We start from the raw sequence: 19070 nt of genomic DNA on the forward strand, positions 1-19070 counted from the left end.
AATGTTATTTTTGCCCAGTCTCTCTTCTTCTCTCTCTTATTCTTGTGAAACTGTGATTAGGTTTATGTTAGATCTTTGCACTCTTTCCTTCATTTTTCCTGAATCTTTTGTCATATTTATACTCTTTTTGTCTCTCTGTACTCCTTTCCTTTGTGGATAATTTTTTTTAGTAACTTCTGGTTTTCTAATTATTTCTTCTAATTTGCTTAATCTGTTAAACCCATCCAATGAGCTTTCCATTCCAATTTTTGTATTTAATTTATAGAAGTTAGATTTGGTTCTTCATATTTGCTATATCATTCAGAAATTATTTTTCCCCGGGGCGCTTGGGTGGCTCAGACAGTTAAGCAACTGACTTCGGCCCAGGTCATGATTTCACAGTTCCTGGGTTCAAGCCTCGCGTTGGGCTCTGTGCTGACAGCTCAGAGCCTGGAGCCTGCTTCGGATTCAGTGTCTCCCTCTCTCTCTACCCTTCCCCTGCTCATGCTCATGCTCTGTCTCTGTCTCTCTCTCAAAACTAAATAAGCAAAAAATATTTTTTTAATTATTTCCCCCCTATACTGCAGATATTTTAAATGTCTCATTTCTTTAAACAAAATGAGCATAGTTGTTTTAGAAACAAAGCCTGATAATTATAAAATCTTTTATTGCTATTGCATTGTTAACTGCCAATTATCTCCTGAGAATTGTTTCCTTGTGTACTACTTATTTTTTACTCTGACGAATCACCACAGCTTTCCTTTGAAAACTAATTGTGAGAATTATTTGAAACCCACAGTAGAAGTAGAATTCACTATAAAAGGATTTGTGTTTATTGTAAAAAGCGTCCTAGGCATTACTGATTCCAGGTACTTTCAACTGCATTCACAGCTTGACATTTGGGGTAAGTTTTTTTAGGTGGTATGAATCTAGGCTGTACATCCATCTAATAACCTTTTTGTGGTTGTAATATTTTCAAGATGGGCAATTATTGCACCCCCTTCTTTTCTCCGTGTCAATGCACATTTTCTGCTATATTCTAGGGTTTGGGTTGGTTGAGTTTCCATACGGCCCTGGCTTTACGTAGGGAGAGAGTGCCTCATTAAACTCCCCACCTGAGTGGGCCTGAGATTTTTGACTTCTGAATTTTGCATCCTTTAAGGGCACCTGGTTTGGAAATGGCCCTTTTGCCACATTTCCAGTTTCCTGCTTAACTCTCTGGGTATATACTTTCCCTTATAGTTTGCACGGTAAGGCCTCACTATCTTGTCTGTTACCTGGTGCTTTACAGAACTTGATTTCTACTTTGCCTGTTATTTTAAGTCTTTTTTTTTTTAAGGCAGGGTCATTTCCTAGCCTATCATATTATCATCAATGGAACATCTATATGGATTGTGGAAAATCAATATAGAATAATTATTAATAATACAGACTCTAGAGTCAGACTGTCTGGCTTCACGTCATGGATCTAGGCTTTCTCTGTTGCGTGATATTGGGCAAGTTACTTCATTGTATTTTACTTTCCTCATCTTTAAGTTGAGGAAAGTATTTTCCTCAGAATACAGGTAAAGCATCTGGTACACTTTCTGACTCCTGATTATCAGGTAGTAAGTATTATCATTGTTATTCCCTCTCTATTAGAATCAGTAAGAGAGAAAAAGTGAGAAATGACAAGAGAAAAGAAGGTGGAGGATAGACAACCTGATACGTGAGGGTAAACTGGGAACAGGAAGTGGGGAAAACGACAAAAACATGGAAAAATCATACAAAGAGGTTTTATTAAGGAAGTCGTGATGTGTGTCACTCAATATAATTTGCCCTATTCTCATCTCTCAAAAGGTCTTCAGTAAGGACCTACATTAATTTTCAATGTGTTTTCTTTCTCTTTCTTTCTTTCTTTCTTTCTTTCTTTCTTTCTTTCTTTCTTTCTTCCTTGTTGGAAGCAGGATTTGTGTTTCTTTTGTATGTGCTACTGTACCAGGACTGGTTTCTAGGTTGCTCAATCTTATTTCATACTTACCTTACAGGAGAAAGTAATTTCACCACAAAGACTGCTGTGCTTAATGAGCATCTCACTTGCTTTGGTAATCTGTCTGAAACACAGCAGGCACCTAAAAAAAAAAACCAAACCAAAATAAGACAAAGCAACACCAAGACAAGTTGAATTAAATAAGTGAATGAAATGCTGGCAAATTCTTAACCAGAAAAGAAAATGTAGGGGCACCTGGGTAGCTCAATCAGTTAAGCATCCAACTTCAGCTCAGGTCATGATCTCAGGGCTCATGAGTTTGGGCCCCACATAGGGCTCTGTGCTGATAGCTCAGAGCCTGGAGCCTGCTTCAGATTCTGTCTCTCTCTCTCCCTCTGCCCCTTCCCACACCACCCCCCCCCAATATAAATAAACATTAAAAAAGAGAAAGAAGAAAAAACCTAGAACATCAAACATGGTAAGAAAGATGATGTAAAAATTATAATGATGTTTTACAAGCAGCATTTTCTAGTTACAAAAAGTGAAACTGATGAGGGAAACAAGGGCAAGAGAAATGTAGCTTAAATTTCCTTACAGCTTGCAGCCCACTGATACGTGAAGCATGCAGAGTGTGATCTTCCTCAAGGAACTCGTGGTTGCCTTAGTGCCTTAGTGTTTACGTTTTATTAAAAGACTAAAGGTAACCTTATCCTAACAGCACCTAGCCCCTCAAGGTCCTGAAAGCCTTGCTTCCACATTCTTTAGAGGCTTACGCTATCATTAACCCCCACTAATTAAAAAGTATATAGTCAGTTACTCCTCACAACCCCAGTACAGCTCTTTTTGCCCATAGGTCCTGTTCCTGTGCTATAATAAAATCATCTTTTTGCACCAAAAACATCTCAAGAATTCTTTCTTAGCATTCACTCTTAAACCCAAAACTCAAATTGCATCAAAACTGCTTAGTATAGGGGTGCCTGGGTGGCCCAGTCGGTTAGGCGTTCGACTTCGGCTCAGGTCATGATCTCGTGGTCCGTGAGTTTGAGCCCCACGTCGGGCTCTGTGCTGACAGCTCAGAGCCTGGAGCCTGCTTCGGATTCTGTGTCTCCCTCTCTCTCTGCCCTTCCCCTGCTCGCACTCTGTCTCTGTATCTCTCAAAAATAAATAAACGTTAAAAAAATTTTTAAAAACCTGCTTAGTATAGAACATCGGGAAACTGTAAAGCAGGGTTTCTCCATCTCTTCGCTATTGACATGTTTCTGGATAATTCTTTGTTAGGTGTGTGTCTGTAGGTATGCATTGTAGGATGTTCAGCAGCAAACCTAGCCTCTACCCACTAGATGTCAGTAGCGTCTCCACCCATGCACCCAGTTGTGACAACCAAAAATATCTCCGGGTATGGCCAAATATCTCCTGAGGGGCAGAATCACTGGAGGCTGAGAAACACTGAAATAGAGGAATTACAAAAACCACCTGCAATCCTCCCATTTAGAAATGTAAACTTTTTTGGTATACATAAAAATTACAAAACACAGTCACATTGATCTTATCATTCCATAGCCAGCTTATATTCCACTCAGTAATACAGCATCAACATTTTTGTTATGTAATATTCCTCTACAGCATAAATTTTTTTGGTAGTGCAAGTACTTTATAACAAAATAATCCTAATTCCTCCTTCCTCCCTCCCATCCCTGTGTCATTGCTGTCCTTCATTTCACTTATACATTAAGCATGTGTGCGTGCGTGTGCGCACACACACACACACACACTCAAATACATTGTTGCTATTATTTTGAACAAAATGTTTATTATTAGATCAATAAAGAATAAGGAAATGTTTTTATTTCACTTTCACTTATTCCTTCTCTAATGTTCTTCCTTTCTTTATGTAGATCCAAATTTCTGACCTGTATCATTTTCCTTCTCTCTGAAGAACTTCTTTTAACAATTTTTTCCAAGGCAGCTCTATCGGCAACAAATCTACTCAATTTTTATTTACCTAAGAAAGTCTTTATTTCACTTTGCTCTCTTGCTTGTGCGGTCTCTTCACATCTGAAGAGAAGTCAAATGTGATACTTACCTTTGCTTCTCCATAGGTAAACTATTCTTTTCCTCTGGCTTCTTCAGGACTTTTTTTTCTCTATCTTTGATTTTCTATAGTTTGAGAATGATGTGTAGTTTCTCTGACATCTATCCTGCTTGGTGTTCTCTGAGCTTACTGGGTCTGAGGTTTGACATACAACATTAAACCGGGGGAAATTTTCAGACATTATTGTTCCAAATACTTGCTTCTGTTCCTTTCTTTCCTCTTCAGATGTTCTTTACATGTATACTACACCTTTTGTAGATGTCCTGCGTCCATGTTCTTGGATATTCTGTTCTGGTTTTTTTTTTCAGTCTTTGTTTTCTTTGTGTTTTAGTTTTGGAAGTTTTAGTTTTTGAAATATTCTCAAGCTCTCCGAGGAACGAGATGTCTTTCCTCAGCCATGTCCAGACTGCTAATAACTCCATCAAAGGCATTCTTCGTTTCTGTTGCAGTGTTCTTTATCTCTACTATCTCTTTTTGGTTTTTACTTAGGACTCTCGTCTCTCTGTTTCCATTGCCCATCCGTTCTTGCGTGTTGTCTCCTTTGTCCAGATAAATAAGACCCTTTCCCATAGTAACCCTAATTGTTTTAAATTTGCAGTCTGATAATTCCAACATCCCTGTCATATCCAAGTCTGGTTTTGATGCTTCCTGTGTCTCTTCACACTGTTTTCTGCCCTTTAGTATGTCTTGTAAGTTTTTCTGGATATTTGGACATGATTTACCTAGGTAAAAGAAACTGTCCGGCCTTGGTGCCCAGGAAGGTTGCTGCTTGTGGGTTTGTTTCCTTTAGTTGTGATTGTCTGTATTTGCCTGCCCCTCTCTAATTCTGGGGGCAGTGATATTCCCGGTGACCTCAGTTCTCTTGCAGGTCTAGGGAAAGTTGATGATTTTCAAGTTTGTTCAGCTTTTACTTGTTAGGATCTACCGCATAATTTTTTAATGGATGCTGGTGTTTACGGACATACTACACTTTTCTATAACTAATTCTGTAGTATGGGGAATTTTGACTGTTTCAAATAAGGCTACACTAAATATATTTGATGATTTCCTCGGAACAGATTCTAGTACAACAGCACCTAAAGAGAAAGTATTGAAATTTGGTGCTGTCCACTGGCAGGGTAATGGACTTCAGTGACGTCTTGTCTCGCCCTCACCCACTAAATTCTCTTCACACCAGGACGTCCACACAGTCCATTCCTGAGCAAAGAAAAGTCTATGAACCACCGAGCTCGCCTCCATGTCTTGTCCTTGGCCAACTGCCGGATAGAGGGACGCCTTCTGCTAGGGGTTGGCGAGCCTCCACGAGCAGGGGGCGCTGTAGGATCTACGGTGGCTCAGAAGAAGGAGACGCCGCTCTCCCCCAGAGGACGCTCTGCCCCGCCGGTCCCCGCCCCCTTCGCGGCCGCCGGTTTGGGGAAGGGTTTCTTGGAGACGGCGCACGCCAGCTGCGCCTGCGCGGTTGACGCTGCCAGGGGGCGGGCTGAGGGGGCGGGCTGACGGGCCGCGGCGCTGGCCCGCTGATAGTTCCTGCCGGACCTGGGTGGTTGTGTCCGCCCGGGGTTCTGTCGCTCCATGGTACGCCCGTGAGGCTGGCTGCCGGCGGCCGTCTCCTCGAAATGGAGCACATCCGTACGACCAAGGTAGTCGGACGCAGAGAGCTGTTCGCCACTGGCCATGGTCTGAGCCGGCAGAGGGACGAGGCGATGGGAGCTCGGCTGGCCCGACCGGGGCTAAGGACCGGCCGCGCGGGGGGGGGGGGGGGGGGGGGGCCGGCCCCAGGCCCGAGGGGGCCTGCCCGGGCCTAGTCTGGGAGGGTAGGGGCAGTTTGGGCCGAGGTGGGTGCGGAGGCCTCCTGTACCTACGGGAGTGGCAGTCTCGCTTCAGCCCTGGGTGTCAGGGTCTGGATGGTTTGGGCTGCTGGGGGGTTAAGTCCCATGAAATCGGTCGCCGCCCTCTAGCGCTACATCTTTGGGGGGCAGAACTGGGGCTGTTTTAGCTCCAGCTGCTTTCAGCCATTCGCCGCCCATAGACCGGAAAACGGGTGGGTCCTCAAACCAGCATTCCGGTGCTGTGTAAGCTTTTCCTTGTTCACGTTGAATTGTCCCATGTCACGGTTTCTTGATGGAAGTTTTGGAGACGCTGCGATCAGCGCTCTGCTCCACCTCACTTGCTTGTCTCGGTCTCCAGTCGTTTAAATTTGGCATTCCGTCTCTGTGCTTCAAAACTTCATTGTCTTTGGTGTGAATAGTTTAACAGAGGAGTTATGGAGAAGAAAAAAATGGCATCCCATATTTTAAAGTGTCCGATGAAACTCTTTTTTAGTTGAGCTTATTAAATCCTATGCTTAACATTTGGGTGCGAAAGGCATTTACCTTTAAGAACACACAATATTCTTATAATTCCATTACAAATGTTAAAACTGAAGGGGATAGCATCAGAATGTTACCGAATTACGTTACCAGCAATTACGTTCAGCTTCAGCCTTGGGAGGGAGAAAGCAAACCGAGACAAGACTTGAATAACATGATTTGAAGACCTCTGGGCGCCTAAAAACACAAGGAAGAGGGACCCACTGTGAATCTTGACTTCGTGTTTTCCTGAAACCATTGTTCAGTAGCCTCACATCCTAAAGTTACCATTCATTTAGAAAAATAGCAGACATGCCTTATCTTCATTTGTCCCATGGGGAGTTTGAGGTCTGTGCCGTTAAAATGTTTCACAAACCTTTGTTAGAGGTCACGGATTTTTGTTGGAGCTTGTTTTTGACTGCGCATACTATAGTAAAATTGAAGACGCTAAAAACTAATGCCTTTCAAAAAAATCTTTTTTTTAAAGAGAAGAATAGTAAAGCAACTCTGTAATTCTTCAAGTTGCTGGTACTTAAAGTTTGAAAACAGAAGGCTAATTAAGTAAATAACCAAACTAGTAGAAAATGCAGAGGTGGAAAAGAGGGCTGAGGTATGCATCAGATCAGGTTCTTGTCCTGGTTCCAAAGTTCTGAATGTATATTATATAGTAGCTTTTCACAGTGGGCCTATGCTGATGGTTTAGCCAGGTCCTCTTACGACTTTTTAAGAAGCAAAATTTAATTTTCTATTAAAATTGCTTCTCAAGTTGTGCTCTTTTATTACTTTGAATTCTTTTTCTAGCATTGGACCACCAGTACTCTGGAATAATCTTAAGTGGCTATAGACAGACTGTAATTAAACAAATATTTACCAGGTCCCAGTTACGTGCCAGGCATCGTACAGACACCGGTTATGTAGCAGTAAGCACGATAGATTTGGAGCTCGTTCTACATTCTGATCATTGCGTTTACTGTAATATTTTCTTAAATCATGGCTTAGTCTTAAAAGATTGATATGAACATAGCCTATTGCATTCTTATACTAGTATGCGTAGCCTTCACTTGGACATGGTTAATTTACTGCAAAAATGATTGTATTTCAAAACTAAAAATGAATTGCTTTAAGTTGACTTAGCTGTTTGGAATTTAGCAGTTTAGTCACTATGATCAAGAACTGATTGTAGTCGTACGTAACGATTGTCTTGTTCTGTGTTGAGACCGCTGTATTTGGAAAGTAATAATGACCATTTCTTTTTTTTTTTTTTTTTTTTTTTTTTTTTAAATTTTTTTTTCAACGTTTTTTATTTATTTTTGGGACAGAGAGAGACAGAGCATGAACGGGGGAGGGGCAGAGAGAGAGGGAGACACAGAATCGGAAACAGGCTCCAGGCTCCGAGCCATCAGCCCAGAGCCTGACGCGGGGCTCGAACTCACGGACCGCAAGATCGTGACCTGGCTGAAGTCGGACGCTTAACCGACTGCGCCACCCAGGCGCCCCAATAATGACCATTTCTTGAGCAACTCTATGTCTCTAGAGCCAACTGTGCAGTATTTCTTTACCGTACTTACAATTTCACAAATATATTTTTTATACAAAATTGTCACTAATTTCTTGAATAACCTTGCCAATTGGGTACATTATCAACCTTTACAGATGAGGGAATAGACTTGGAGAGTTGAAGTAATCTGCCCAATTATCTAATGAGGGGTAGAGCCAAGAGCGAAGCCAAGGTTTGTCTAATTCCAAAGATTACATAATGTTTTTTTCTTCTCTAGTTTTAATCTAATTGTTAAAATGTATTAATATTAAATCAGAAATGAATCTAATAGTAATTCTAAGAGCTTTTTCTTCCCCAAAATCTCTTTTTGACATAAGTAAATAATATGTGGCATTTTTTTTTTTTGTATAGTTTATGGTCATTGTGAGGTTTTTTATTATTATTATTGCTTACTAACCAGAGGCTGAGTACTGATTAAATGGCTTTATAGCTATAAAATTCAGGAACATCATCCTATTTTGGTCACATTTGATTTACGAACTGTACCACTAAAGATGTCAGGTGTGAATTTGAATTTCGGAAAGACCATTTCCAAGCTTATGCCTATCACTTTGAGCTCTAATTTTGCCATAGTGAGATAGTCTTGCCAAGAAACAATGGGAAATAAGCAGAGACACTTCTTTATACAGTCTTTCTCCTTTCCCTGCCAGGCTCCAGTGCTTTGGCTGACATCATCTGTTGATGTCGAATGATATCATGCTGTTTGTGAATGGAACTTTACAGAATGTAATGGAAGAATGTTTTTCCTAAGTTCTATACGGAAGACTGCTTTCTAGAGTTTACTAAAGATTTGAGTGTCCTATGAAAATCTGACCTCACTAGGATTCAAGTGAATTATTCCAAAAGTAACGCCTAGTTTGTTCTTAGCTTGCTACCCGTTTTGTCATTAGAATGTAAGATCATACATGTATGTATACAAACACATGTTATCAGTTACACAGAGGGAAAGATATGCAAAGCTGGGAATGACTAAAAATAAGAACCAATGGTTTGTGGGGAGCACCTGAATGCTTTTCCCCATGTAAAATGCCATTTTGACTCACTAATACTATCCCATTAGACAGGTGGGAAAACCCCAGCCTGCAGAGGATTAAATATCTTGTCCTGACTCAGACAGCTAGCTCTACTAGGTAAGAGGTGGAAACGTGAATCCAGATCTTTCTTTCTTTTAAAATTTTTAAATATTTATTTATTTATTTTTGAAGGAGAGAGAGAGACAGTGTGAGTGGGGGAGGGGCAGAGAGAGAGGGAGACACAGAATCCGAATCAGGCTCCAGGCCCTGAGCTGTCAGCACAGAGCCCGACGCGGGGCTTGAACTCGCAAACCGCGAGATCATGACCTGAGCGGAAGTCGGACGCTCAACCGACTGGGCCACCCAGGCGCCCCGAATCTAGATCTTTCTGATACCAGTCCTGTTCTCTTAACCATAACACTCCTCTTCTCCACAGAGTAATGGTCTGATCAAGAGATTTGAATAGTGAGGTAGGTCAGCATGAGTAGAAATGGAAGGAAAGTAGGGGATGGAGGAGAGGAACTTAGGTGGTCCGGTTGTGTCTAGCAGGTGGCCGATTATGAGGGTCTAGGGTCAGGGGAGAAGTGTGGTCCCGAAGAAGATTTGGGAGCTGTCAGTGTTTAGGTAATCATTGATTTTTTCTTTTATGGATGAGTTTCTGCAAGGAGTACACGTAGAGGCTCTGTGGAGAAGAGTGTGAAGGTTAGAGCTCTGAGAATACTTACAAAGGGGGAGCAGGAGAAGAGGAGTCAGAGAAAGAGTATTAGGGATAAAACGGGAAGAGGCAAGTCACAGGAAGGGAACAGTTTTCCCTATTCTAATTTCCTTCTTTGCTTCCTCTTCCTCTGCTCTCTCCTTGTCTTTAGGCTTGTATATTTTAGGCACTGGGGAAACGGTGGTCAGTAAATCAGACAAAAGTCCCTGCCGTTATAAAACTCATCTGCTCGTTGGGGAAGACATAACAGCAAACAAGATTGATGAGTCAAATATGTAACATGGTAGATGATAGTAACTGCTGTGGAGAGTGCCAGAATGAGGTTGGGGGAGGATGGTTGTAAGTAGGGTAGTTAGGGAAGTCTTTACAGAGGTAGTGACTCTTGAGTAGAGACCTGAAAGTGATGAGGGGGCAAGCCGTCTGCACAGGGACAGGGGCTGGGAAGGGGTGGCTGGGAGAGTCCCAGAGGAGGGAACAACAAGGGCAGAAACCCCGTGCTGGGCATGCCTGCTTAGTACGAACTAGCAAGAAGACCAGTGTGGCTAGAGTAGAGTGAGTGAAGGAGAGAGCACTTTAGTAGATTAAAAGTGGGGCAAAGGGGCAGGCCTTGAAGGCTGATGTGAAATCTTTGCTTTTACTGAGTGAGACAGGAAGCCATTCATGAAAAGTCAGCTGTGTCCAATGCTGCAGAAAAGCAAAGTAAGACAGGATTGAAAAGCGTCCCTGGATTTATAATCGGTCTCATTGGTGATTTATTCAGCTAGACGCTATTGTAGGAACTGGGGGTACACGAACAAAGAAAGATGGCAGTCACTGCCCTTTTGAGGTTCATCTTCCACCTCACAAAGGCAGCTTGACGCTCTTTCTTTTTGAAAGACGTCAGTGCTGCGGCGTGTGGATACTAAGAGTCCCAATGGGTGCCTGGCTATAGGGGTGGCTCACGACAAGTCCGAGAATCCCTGACAGTGCATTTTCTGCTTCAGTAACCTTTGTCAGGGAGTTGTAAAGTACAGCTGTTTGATGCAGAACTTGGAGGGTAGCCATTGGTCCTTTCTTGTCCCAGAGGCCACTCGGTGTCTGGATTTTCTAGATGTGATTCTGAGTATGTGTGATTCCCTGCGTTTTTCCTTTCCAGCTTTGTAATCAGCTGAAATTTGAACTTCCTGTTTAGACCATTCGGGGACCTTTCAGTGCAGGCCCAAAGTTGGCAACAATTCAGCTTACGTGCCCTCAAAGTAATGTGTTGGCGTTTCCCATCCTCACCATAATGACCATACCCTCCAGTTGTGTTCTCCCGGCACCATTTCTTCTTTGTTTATTCTGTTCCCAAAACCTTTTCCTTCTTCCCCACTGTCTTTTTGCGCGTGGCAATACCTATAATTAAAGGATCCGAACACTATTTCTGTAGGGCCTCAGTGCTAGTCAATTGAAAGAGTTGTGGTTCCCTAAATACCTGACTTAAAACGTTTCCAGGAAAACACTGGGAAAGATCTGTCGCAACATCTGTGAAGTACTTTTAGTTCCTTGGTGAAAAAGGGAAATATGAGGCAGCAGTTGGTGTTTAGAAGTTGGCTGAGTCTCTGGTTTGAAATTTGTATGCTGATAATTTTAGCGAAGAAAAAGATCTGATTTCCTTCTTTTGTTTTTTTTTGTTTGTTTGTTTGTTTTTTTACAGTTACCTTAGGATTTGTAGCAAAGAACAGAATAATTCGTAAATTTTCTCAGAACCTAAAGTTTCTCCGGAACCTAAAGTACTAAATAAACGTATAAACCCTTTGGACTAATGTTCAGGTTCATTTTATTATCTGTCACATCCATATAGCGATTGCCATATTGAGGCAGTCATGTAATGATTTTTCTATTATATTTGCTGATGTGAATATAATTTTTCATTTACTAAGGTAAATAATCCTCAACTGAGTCATATATAATCTCTCTTCCCTCAGATTTATATTTCTTTTTATACCTTATCGTAGTGAATGGCAACGGGTCTGACGAGATTAACATCTTCGAGAAGCCTCTATTTCTCTACTTCTCCTTCCTCCTCACCTCAGTTTCCTTATCTCACGATGGGCTTCTTTATCCTGTCTGTTGTGGCTTAACCCAGGACTTACTACGTCTCTCCCAGGCACCCTTAGATCACTCCATTAGCCTCTTACCTGGTTTCCTTCCTCCCATCTCTTCTCTACTCAACATTTTCTCCACGTTGCCATTGGAAAGATCTTAAAAACCGTATCCGATCATGGGCTACGGTGCTTAAAATCCTCCCTTTGTATCCTTTTATCTACAGCATCACAGATGCTCTACTTTAGTGGGAGTTTCTTTTTCATCAAATAAATGTTATGCTCCCCCCCTTTTGTGTTCTGTCTCTTCTATTGAGAATTCTGTATTTCCTGTGTATTAGTTAAGAAAATTTTGTTGAGCTTTGCTTTCAATATTATATTAGGAAAACATAGTTTTTTCCAACTGTAGCACACATTAGAACATTGGGTCGGTGTGCCTCTTCCTCCTTTTCTCCATGTGAACTTGACATTGTTTTAATATAGAGGACTGTCAGGGCTCAACTTACCTTATCAGCTTACTAACTTAATAACAGTAGTAATTTTTGCAAACATTTGAGCACTTTATTGCTTACTGTTTTTCAAGCAACCTTGGGGTAAAGTACCTACATTTATTATCCAACCTTACTGCAGCCCTCGAGGGAGAGATTATTGTACTTATTTTGCAGATAAAGAAAACGAGGCCCAGACAAATTGACCTTTATTGATAGCTAGTAAAATTGTGTTGAATGAGTTAGTAAACTCTTTTTTTTTTTTTTTAGTAAACTCTCTTTATAATGTATATTTATGTTCATGTTCGTCCTATGCTCTTCATAATTTTTTTAACGTTTATTCATCTTGTGAGAGAGAGTGGGGGAGGATGCAGAGAGAGAGGGAGACACAGAATCTGAAGAAGGCTCCAGGCTCTGAGCTGTCAGCACAGAGCCTGACGTGGGGCTCAAACTCATGAACCGAGAGATCATTACCTGAGCCACCGAGGTACCCCTTTTTCTGTGTTCTTTAAAGATGTGTGTGTATGCGTGGGGGGGGAAGGGCAGGGGAGTGTATGTACATGCCCATAATGCAGTTACATATTTTAAGGGGCCACAGTTGTAAGAAGCTCTTTTAAAAAGTGAGGGGACTACACGAGATGGGGCCTTAAATATTTTGGAAAAGAGCATAAAGATAGGGAAGGAACCTAGCCTAATGTGAGTTAAGAGCAAGAGGCATTAATTTGGAGTTGAAGTTAGAAGGAATACCTGTTGCGTAAAAATGACCCGGTGAGCTTCATAAAAATACAGATTCTTTAAATATTGGGTCGGTGTGCCTCTTCTACATATATGTATTTAAAGAATATGGTATGTATTTATACATATGTATTTATATTTGTGTATATGTATTTATATTTATATTGGTCTCCATCTTCTGAGATGACTGAATGTAGTTCAGTGGGGCTTGGGATTTATATTTATGTAGAGTTTTGGAGATGATTCAGAGGAACAGGTAGGCTTTGGGACTTGTGTGTAGGTAGCCAGAATTAGAGATCTAATAAATGGAGTTTCAGATAATTTTGGATATAGAAATTAGGGGGAATCAAGAAATAGGCTTGGAGTGTTAGGAAGAGTTTTGTTTGTTTGTTTTTAAGTAGGATCCACATTCAACACGGAGCCCAATACCGGGCCTGAACTCATGACCCTGAGATCAAGATCTAAGCTGAGATCAAGAGTCGGACACTCAACTGACTGACCCACACAGGTGCCCCAGGAAGAGTATTTGTAACCTGAATTTCTAATCTTGATAGACAGCAAGCCTGAAAGAGCCGTGTAGTGTTACGCAGCTCTAGAAGAAGAGTGACTTTGTCCTAATTGGGTGATGAGGTGGGAATAGCAGACTGAGAGTCCACACATGTATTTAAAAACAAAAAAGCTGAACTCTGTTAGTAATTTTTCCACTGATTTTAAGTTTGTTCATTTAGTTGTAAACCCCTGAATGAGTGTCTACTGTTCACCTACTGCGTAGGGAAAAGGTGGCAGAGAGACCTTAGGGACAGTATAATGTTACAAAGAAGAATTTTACGTAATGAATCTCTTGGATGATTTCAGCGAAAGAGACCGCTTGTAAATTGTGGGCACCTTCTCTTTTCCCCCCGTGAGAAATTTCTCTGTGGCTGTTCACTTTCGTTTAACAAACATTTATTGTGTCAAATGTTATACTAGTCGTTAGGTAGTCAGACATAAATAAGAGACAGTTCTTGGGGTGCCTGGGTGGCTCATACAGTTAGCTCATACAGTTAAGTCGTAATCTCCTAGTCCATGGGTTCAAGCCCCGCATCGGGCTCTCTGCTGTCAGCGCAGAACCTGCTTCGGATCCTCTGTCCCTCTTTCTCTGCCCCTCCCCCGCTTGTGCTTGATTCCTCTCTCAAAATAAACATTAAAAAAAAAAAAAAAAACTTTATTAAAAAAATAAGAGTTCTTGCCCTGGGGTATGTTACAGCTTGAGTGGGAGAGATGGACACGTGAACAGATGATTTCATTATATTGTAGGAACTACCCTAATAGTAGTGGAAGGTGCAGATTTTTAGAATATGTAGGCCATAAAATTGGTGGGAATTAGTGATTAATTGAACGTTGGGGATCATAGGATGAGTCCCAGATTTCTCGTGTGGGTGACTGGATGAGGACGGGTTAATATTCACTCAGTTCAGAAATACAGGATTGGGAACCTATTTGTGAGGGAAAATCAGTTTAGACACAAGTAGAGCAGTTTAGCATGGTGGGAAGGTGTCCTACTTCAGGAACCAGACTATTCCTGTTCAGTGCCGTTCCGCTTACTGGCCGTTACTTGCTGTGTGGTGTTGGGACATTTGACTTCTCTAAGTCTCATTTTTTATACAGACACTAATAGTACTTACCGCATAGGAATCGTGAGAAGCCATGAAATGATGTATGTGAAGCACTTATCATAGTACTGGCCACATAATAAGACCTCAATGCTATGTCAGGAATTATTGTTATTATATGTATAACAGACGGTGTAAATTCAGGAGAGCTCAGAGTTGGCATTTAGTTTGGGGAATCATTAACGTATAGGCTAACCCAATGACAGTGGACAAGAGCCCCAGGTAGGGGATGGAGGGAAGAGGGTTAACATTCAAATGAAAAGTGGTGTGATCATTTTGCATGTGGATACTTGTGTGTAGAGAATTTGTGCCTTGTCAACAAATTATTACAGCTTATGATTGGAGCATAACAAGAAATATTTATGACCTTTTAAAAATCCACAGATTAAAACTCTTCACGTGGACTTGAAAAAGAACTTACTGTTCATTTAAATAAATGGTAATAACAACATCAGCCCCTACTCCCTTTAAACTACTTGCCAATATCCTTTTTTTTTTTTTTAAATCTTTTCTGAGTAGCGTGTGGAGTGGCACAAATTGTTTGCTTGAGTAGTGTCGACACTTTATAGTCACCTTTATTTCCAAGTATATTCATCAGTTCTCTTCAGTGCCATTGACACTTCGCTTTCATTGCTTCAGAGATGCGGCAGGTGAGATTTTATACTGGGGTCATTGCTGCCGGTTGGCCGCAGTGCCCTTACAGCCAAGTTCACGGTGGAAGAGGGGTAAACAGTAATTGATCCCATTGTTTTAAAAGTGTTTAAGTGTGGATTCAAAGTGTGTTGCATAATGAAGTTAGAATTTTATCTAAGGAAGGAGTGGTCCTAAACAAATCTGATCTCCAAGAGAAATCTTCATACGGGTTTATAAGAAGGAGGCTTTCCTATTGTCTTTTATAAAGGACAAGGAGTATGATGATCTGGCAGTTTTTGCCTGTCAAATCAACTGTGAGAACTGAGCCATATAAATTAGATCATATCTCTATAAGTTTCCAGAAGAAAAGACTTAAAACTCAATTCATTGCCTTAATCTTGCAAATAAAATTTTCTATCAAAAACAGGTGCTTTATTTTTACATTTAAATTTTGACTTATTTGGACAGCAACTGTTATGAGTGCAAAACCCTGGAAGGAAGTTTCTTTGGGGGAAGCTAATTAGTGTTTTACATGGTAGTTATTACACTGAAGATCATAATTTCATAATGGGGGGCATTTGTTTCTTCAGTTTTAGTAAGGAACAAAATATGTATGGGAAAAGTATAGAATTAATGAGATAACTGTTAGTAATCCGGTTTTGAAGACACACAAGTTAAAGAATTATCCACAGCCTACTCTTATAGCTGCCGATCAAAATTTTAAGTTGGTTATGGTTGTTTTACTTTTTTCCCGTCCCCATGAGCATGCACAGCGATGAATACTGTGTTTTCAAAACAGTATCATCCTGCACATTCCCGCCAACTCTAACCCCATTCCCCAATGGCAACCCTGCGTGTGCGCGTGCGCACAGGGCATGCGTGGGTGTTTACTATTAATAAAGGATTGCTGTGTACCTCACTGCCTCATCCACTAGACAGCACGGAAGCAGCGTGTGACATAATCCGTGACGGGGCATTCAGAGCCGGGAGGAACTACAAAGCTGAGACATTAATCAATTAATTTTCTGAGAAGGACTCGGGTTAAGAGACTGGGCATCAGTGAGCCTTGAAGAGTGCTTAGCACTTAGCTAAGCAGACGAGACTGTCTTAGAAAGGGAGAACGGTATGAGGAAAAGCACAGGGGTGGCTACAAAACATGGTCTTGGGTGGAGTGGTGAAGAGAATAGAGAAATTCAGTTGGAGTTTGCAACCATTTTAACTTTCCTGATTTAATTTTTCTGGTAGTTTACCTCCATGACCCTAGGTAAATGACCTTTTGTATTTATTAATTTGCCAACCTAAAATTTATGGACTCTTGGATATGAAAACTGTTTGTGTTTATACCACATGCTTCCTTTCTGTTCCACTTAGTATCTGTGTTAATATTTTTTTACGGAGTTCCTGTATCGGTTATAATTTTAACTCTAAAAAGTACCCAGGTTACTGATGGTGTACCTATTCCCCGAGATACGTGAAATTTAATGTTCAACATTAAATAAACTCGTGTGTTTGAACAGGAGGAAAAAAAATTGGAGCTGATCATTTAAATCCTGGGATAACAAAGAATTTGTATTACTTGTGAAATGAGAGATAACATCTTTTTTTTTTTTTTTTTTTTTTTTTTTTTTTTAGGTTGAGCAAGTGAAATTACTTGACCGATTCAGTACCAGCAACAAGTCTCTAACAGGAACACTCTATCTTACAGCCACACATCTATTATTTATAGACTCTCATCAGAAAGAAACCTGGGTAAGAAGGACATCTGCTGTGCTGCTTACCATACTTATAATAACGGACTTGGCCTATAGCTGTGTTTTATTTTGGTCATGTACAAATCATTTAATCCTTGGTTACCTACTTTCAACAAAATTCAACAACCTGTTCTCTACCCTCCCTCCTAATAAAACAAAGATACCATGTGGAATGTGGAAATTTTTTATAGAATATAGCAAGACTCTTTTTATCTGCATAAATAATTATAAAATAGCTACTTGTTCCTTTTAACTTTTAAAAATGTAAGTAATACATGCCCATGTTTAATAGATCAAATGGCCTATTCCGTGGTATTTTTATACCAAACTGCAATTACAGTGTTTTTTAAGTGGATTGATTATAGATCAAACAGTACAGTAATGGATATTTTATATATATTTCTTCCTGTATATGTGCCAGAGTGTCTCGGAGGTATCTGGCTGAGAGTAAAATTACTGGGTCTAAGATAAGTGCATATTTTCCTTCACTAAGTGTGGCACCTCTCCAAAATAGTTGTTTCAGAATATTCTCAGTAGAGTGTGACTCATGGTCCACCATCATCAGCAACATTGACATTGTCAGCTTTACAATGTTTGCCTCTCTGGTGGATGTGCAATTGTGATTTTAATTTACTGATTATGAGAAAGTTGTCCTTTCAGATATTTTGGCCTTTAGGTTTCCTTTTCTTTTTCTGTTGGGCTGTTTATCCTTTTACTGGCTTTATAAGAATTTTGGTTTTTAATGTTTTGGCAGGTGTACGTGTCGTAGATAACTTCTCCCAGTGTGTGGCTTGTCTTGTATGTGTATACGTCTTGCAACTAAAGTTTGAAATTTTAATGTATTAGACTTTCATTGTTTCTTTTATGGTTTGTGCTGTCTTGTGACTTAAGGGATTCTTAAAGTCATAAAGAGTCTCCTATTTTTTTTTTTTCCAAAAACTTACATTTTGTGTTTCAAGTATAAGTTGTTAATATATCTGGGAAATATTTTGGTGGATGATATGACTTAGGGATTCATTTTCATGTTCTTTTCATATGGATACTGGCACCATTTACTGACAGTTTCATTGCATTAATGTGTGCTATCAACTGTGATAGATAAAGGGAGGGCCTGCTTTTAAGCTCCCTGTCCTGTTCTTTTGATATATTGCTTCCACTGTACCAGTAACACATTCCTTGATTGACTCTAGCTTTTTAATACAATCTCTCTTTGATTGTACTCTTGATTTTCCCAGGAAGGCCATCCAGTTGATATGTGATTGCAGTAAGTCAAGATACTTCCTGAGATGTTGATCTCGGAGAAGTTGTGTTCCCAAGAGGCACTGGACCTCCTCCCCATGCGGTGTTGGCCCGGGAGCTGCCAGGAGGGCCTTGTAAAATCCTTAGTCATGCTACCACCCGCTCTATCTACGCCTCCTTTGTCCGTCTGTCCTAATACCTTCTCAGTATGTTACCCATCTCCTCGCGATACATGTGCACGTTTCCCCTCAACCTCTTCTTGTGGATGTTGAGAACATAGTTTCGGGGCAGTGAAAAAATATCGGTGTTGTCCTCTCCTATTATTGTCTTTAAAATGCCTTCTTATCAGTATATTCCCATATGTCTCTCCTGAATGAACTCTGTTTCGTATAGTAGATCCACAGAAATGAACATTTTAGATCTAGAGACTTACCAACTTTTTATCTTTTTTCTCATTTTACAGATGATTTTTCTTTCAAGGTCATGTCACTAGTTAGTGACAGAGCCGGTCTCTGCAGCATTTTCTTGCAAATAATTTTGGGTCGTAATTAGAATCGCGATAGTGACATATTATTACAGTAGCTGTTGTCTCTTGTTCTCTATTTAGATGTTAGTATTAGACCATTTTGAGTAACTTGGCACAGGCCTGCTAATATCAATGTTAACAGTGCTAAATGTTAGCCACAAGTGTGAGCTGTACATGTGTAGTGTGTGTTAAATATTTGTGTGATGTATACTTTTGATGTCTGTAGAGCAAATTCTTTCCTCATTAGTCTTTTTTAAGCTTATCTTGATTATATTATAGATTTAATCTTGCATGTGAACTTTAGAAAAA

The 19070-nt window shown here is 40.4% G+C and overlaps 1 protein-coding gene across 5 annotated transcripts in view; it reads left to right on the forward strand.

Moving 5' to 3' along the window:
• The first annotated feature begins 5505 nt into the window (after positions 1-5505).
• Positions 5506-19070, forward strand: part of MTMR6 (myotubularin related protein 6) — a 46945-nt gene continuing 33380 nt past the window's right edge. For 4 of the 5 annotated variants that reach the window (XM_058689680.1, XM_058689675.1, XM_058689667.1 and 1 more), the window contains exons 1-2: positions 5506-5680; positions 16878-16994. In XM_058689680.1, coding sequence (XP_058545663.1) covers positions 5657-5680; positions 16878-16994 — 141 coding nt within the window. In that variant the 5' untranslated portion in view covers positions 5506-5656. The remainder of the gene's footprint in view (positions 5681-16877; positions 16995-19070) is intronic. The other variant, XM_058689658.1, reaches the window with a different exon arrangement.

This window comes from Neofelis nebulosa, chromosome 1, assembly GCF_028018385.1.
Source record: "Neofelis nebulosa isolate mNeoNeb1 chromosome 1, mNeoNeb1.pri, whole genome shotgun sequence".
Classification (NCBI taxonomy): Eukaryota; Metazoa; Chordata; class Mammalia; order Carnivora; family Felidae; genus Neofelis; species Neofelis nebulosa.